This window comes from Dreissena polymorpha, chromosome 1 (genome assembly GCF_020536995.1).
Source record: "Dreissena polymorpha isolate Duluth1 chromosome 1, UMN_Dpol_1.0, whole genome shotgun sequence".
NCBI classification, from domain to species: domain Eukaryota; kingdom Metazoa; phylum Mollusca; class Bivalvia; order Myida; family Dreissenidae; genus Dreissena; species Dreissena polymorpha.
The window spans coordinates 33,787,245-33,791,849 of record NC_068355.1 but is presented as its reverse complement, the minus strand read 5'-3'; the positions used below and the strand labels follow the sequence as shown (position 1 = coordinate 33,791,849).

Genomic DNA, 4,605 nt, shown 5'->3' with positions numbered 1-4,605 from the left:
AAGCTAAAACATTGATATTTGCAAGCCATTGTTCCAGTTACTGATTTCACATGAAAAATATGAGTTAAGAAATAATCTTCTATGATGGTTTGTCGTCGAATAACCCACAGTAAGGAGTATAGATGCGTAGGAATTTAAACACGAGTGCAAAGCACTAGTGATTTGATAAAACGCATCTATAGTCCTTACTGTGGGTTATTTGACGACGAGTGATATGATAAAACGCATCTATACTCCTTACTGTGGGTTATTCGACTACAAACCATCAAAGAAAAATAATATTTTGATTCTAACACTATTCTGATTGATTTGGTTCAAGCTTTTGGACGTGAACTATATTGTTTAATACTCTGCCCTTCTTTGTACAAAGTTCACTATTTAGTGACGTCATTGAATTGTACAAACATATGACGTCGTTTCCATTCATAAATTTTTTGCGAATGACGTCATTTTCATTGAGAACAACAATCGTAGAAACTAAATGACGTCATGTTTATTGATGCTACTGAAAAGCTGACATGCTATAATGTTTCTTTAATTTTGTTTTTTAACAAATAACATTCTTTGCAGACGTGGTTATGCCACTTATCACCAAATGTACAATTTTGTTGTTTCATTACACTAATATAAATGCTACATATATTACATTTCTTTTAGAGCGCATTTTAGCACGTGCATTTTACTGCAATATTTTATTCATTAATTCGGAACTATTTTCGAAACATTAAGCTCCGCCAATAATTTATTGCAGAATAACCCACACCTGATTTCCTTCTTTGTCTATAGAATACAAGTCGCGTTCCGGGTTAGAATTATCCATAAGTAGGGCTGTCACGATACGCCGTGAGCGTACTGCGGTATATCGTGGTACGGCAACATTGTATCGCGGTACGTACCGCGATATTTTACAGAATATGTATCTGTGAAGAAAACAGCAGAATAACAAGTTTTACAAACTTTATTAAACTCAATAATCAGAAAACACTGGTATCATAGTATGACTAGAAACTGTAAAAGAAACTGTAATAAACTTGATAGAAGTAGTCATACTCTCTATCAAAAAAACACTCTTTTGAAAACACCTTTTTATGACTAGAATGTTAAGATAACGCTATAATGAAGAACAATGATGATTTAACTTTAAACTGTCCATATGTAATCATCACATAACCTAAGAAAATGGACAGAAATTATCACAAATCACAGTTCTTTTTACAAAATAACAACATGTCAACCAATTCTGGAGCGAAGGACGCCCTTTGGGCAGTTACAATATCACCGGCTGAGCTGAACACGCGTTCAGCTGGCACAGATGTTGCTGGCATGCACAGGCGTTGTTTTGCGACAGAGGCAAGTAATGGGAACTGGATACAGTTTTTCTTCCACCAGTCTAATGCGTTGCTTTCTATGCTTATCTGATTCATTAGCTTATATTGTTTTGTTTCTTCTTCGATTTTCTCCTGCACGGACATGGGTGTGGCGGCTGTGGCCTCTTCAACATTCTCAAAGTCAAATATAGCTGCAAGACCAACTTTTTTTGAGGAGTCTGAGGACCGCTGACATTTGGCTGCATTCTCTGAAATATGAAATGTTATAATAAACAAATATATACCAGTTCTTAAAATTATAAAGTATGATTTGCAACATTTTTTTTTACTTTATAAAAGCAGGCCTAAGTTAACAGGTTAATATATAACAAATCACCTTAAATTTTTGGATTGAATAAAGTACATTTTACATTTTACTGTAACTGCTGCATAGTGCACTTGTTGTTTATACCTTCATCAGATGTCTCAGTAGGAGATGGTGATTGGCTGGTATTTGGCCTCTCGGGAAGCAGAGGATGTGGAGGAATATGTTGTCCAGGGGTAGGAGCCTGGGTGTCAGCTTGAACGTGTACCTGAAACAATCGGATTTTCTTTTCATTGCTAGAGCTTTTTGTTGTATACATTTCTTTGATGCATCAATGCTGATATTTTGCTCTGTTTTATCACTTTACTTAATACTGACTTCCCTTTATAAAATGTGTTCTAATATTATAATCAATATTATCATTAATCCGGCATTATTATTTTCACTATTTATCATGCGAAATAGTAATAGCAGAAGCAGTAATGCAGTATGTTTTGTTTTGTAGCTTTGTAACCCCTACCTTTCCATCCCCAGATTGTAACAACAGCGCAAAACGATGGTAGGTGTTCTCCATAGCCTCTGGTGTCAAGTAAGTGGTCTTGAAACGTGGATCCAGAAGAGTGCATTCAGACAGGAAATTCTGAAGCTCCTCACTGGTGTACCGGCAGAATAATAACAATACTTTTCTGGTTGCTCACAACTCATGCAGACATGCTTTAAAATTATCATTCTCTTTTTACTGATAACTAATTTGATCAATTTTTTATAGTTTTTCAGTTTACATTCTATGAATTTATCACAAAATAAAAATAAAATTTGATAATTGTTAATTGTAAAGCAATAACCAAATAACCGGCGTTCTAAGTCTCGCAACATAAACTTCTCTGCATTCAACGCTAACCTAGTATTCTCTATATTCATGAACTGTGCTATATGTGTATGGCTTGTTGTTCATTCTTAATATTTAAGTTAAATGTCAAAAGTAGATCTATATGCTTTGGTTATAAACAATGCACATTACACGAAAGAAGGAAAATGTGATCGATTGACAATTCAAATATGTCGACATACAGTACATGTAGAAAACATGTGAAATAAGTCGTGTTTATAATAAATCGTCAAAAAAAAATGGGGAAAATGACGCAATAAGTATGTCATTTTATGACGGCATCAATAAGCTGATTCATTATACGGATGGCGAAAAATTATGTCATATGACTAGATTTAAAGGTTGAAGGTCGTATAATTTTGAAACTTAAGTTTTGTCGACTTTGTTTCTTATGAAAAATCATTCAGTGGTACAGTAAATATAAATTAAAAAAATAACAAAACAAAAATCGTGTAATTTTATATTTTATTTCAACAGTTCTTTTGGTGAATATGTCATATATATATTTTTCTGCAAAATATGCACATTTTCTTCGAATGGGTGACCTTAAAATTCGATCAATGAACCAAAAAATATCGACCTAATTTTAGCGCATATCGCATGACGTCATTTAAAAGTAGTCCGTGCACGCGACAGGTATATTCCACAGTGTTGAATACAAGCAAGTATATTCCACAACGTTTATACCGTCAATGTCGCGGTGAAAATGGGATAAAATCTGCTATGTTTGCTTTCCTATTTAATTCACGTTAGGCATAGAGCTGTGTAAAGTATAAGATGGTAAAAATAGCACCACACTGGAATTGGGAACGTCCCATTTTGTACACGGGTATTTTATCTGTTGTGTACTGGAATTTTTTCCATTATTTGTGTATTTATATATTAAATTATTTTTTCGTACAATAAGGGCATTTACCATAGATAAATAAAACATTGTGCAAGTTTAAACATAATTAAGTTTGTATGCAGAAATCTGCAAATGCAGCCGAGTTTACCAACGGCTATTATTAGACTTACTGCTCCGGTTCATTTGAACAGCAGTAATGTAGTGTACATGACGTAGCGTGTGACGAAGAAGAAAGTTTATCGCGTTCATAAACTCATTTGAATAAAGCGAGAGAATGGCATAAGGGTCTTTATTTAACTATGCTAAAATAATTATTAAAGACCCTAGATGCAAAATCGTCAATTATTGAGTTAAATGGATTATTAGATGGATTTTAAAGTATAATTAAAGGTAAGATACTAGTTCTTACGTGTTTTGATTTTTGTTTGTACTTTTGTCGTTCCCTGTTCTCGGACTCGGGGAAATGATTTTAACATGGGCGCCATTGATGCATCGGATCACACACGGCATACCCATAATATTATATAAAAAACACGTTCTGCGCGTCCTTAAATTCGTCGTCCGAAGTTGGAAAACGTATTGCCCTGTATATTTTATCAAATAAAGTGTCAGTCGCTGCAATGGTCTGTTTACTCGTCAAAATTGTCAAGGTCGTCGATAGCTAAAGAAACTTCAGCGTAAAGTTTATTTAGTATTGACAGACCTGTACAAAGTCGCGCCAGTCAAAAATCATAAAAAGCGACATATAAAGTTACGGTAGCCAGAACTAGGTCGTCGATGGTGTACATGTATGTTGACATCAACAGCATTTTGTCAGGAGCAATCGCCGCCATATTGGATATTGATAATTTTCTTTCGAAAATAAAATGAATTATAGTAAAGTAAAATCATCTTTTCGCGGTCGTAATGTATTAAAATTCGCATACTGCGTACAATTGAATGTAGGCATATGGTGATATTTTTACTGGTTTTACAGTTTATGTGTGAATTTTTTAAAGACTATTTTGCGTACCAGAACAAATACATGTTTATCACTACGCATGGTTACATTTGTTAGATTTTAAGCGCTTTTATGACTGAATTAAAATTATTGTTAAGGTTATTAGATCTATTTATGTTAAATGTCACGTTGAAAAAATCAAAAGGGATAAATAGAATACTAGGATTAGCGTTGAATACAGAGAAGTTTATGTTGCTCGGCTCGAACACCGAAAGCGCTCGCCAAGGCTCGCGCTTC

At 34.2% G+C, this 4,605-nt stretch overlaps 1 protein-coding gene across 1 annotated transcript; it reads right to left on the bottom strand.

Moving 5' to 3' along the window:
• Positions 1 to 940: 940 nt before the first annotated feature.
• LOC127864861 (uncharacterized) lies at positions 941 to 2,280 on the bottom strand. Its single transcript, XM_052404766.1, has 3 exons — positions 2,153 to 2,280; positions 1,780 to 1,900; positions 941 to 1,576 (listed from the first exon to the last, which is right to left on the bottom strand). Exons 1-3 carry the CDS (start codon positions 2,204 to 2,206, stop codon positions 1,194 to 1,196), a joined length of 558 nt encoding a protein of 185 aa, XP_052260726.1. The 5' UTR covers positions 2,207 to 2,280; the 3' UTR covers positions 941 to 1,193.
• Between the last annotated feature and the right edge of the window lie 2,325 nt (positions 2,281 to 4,605).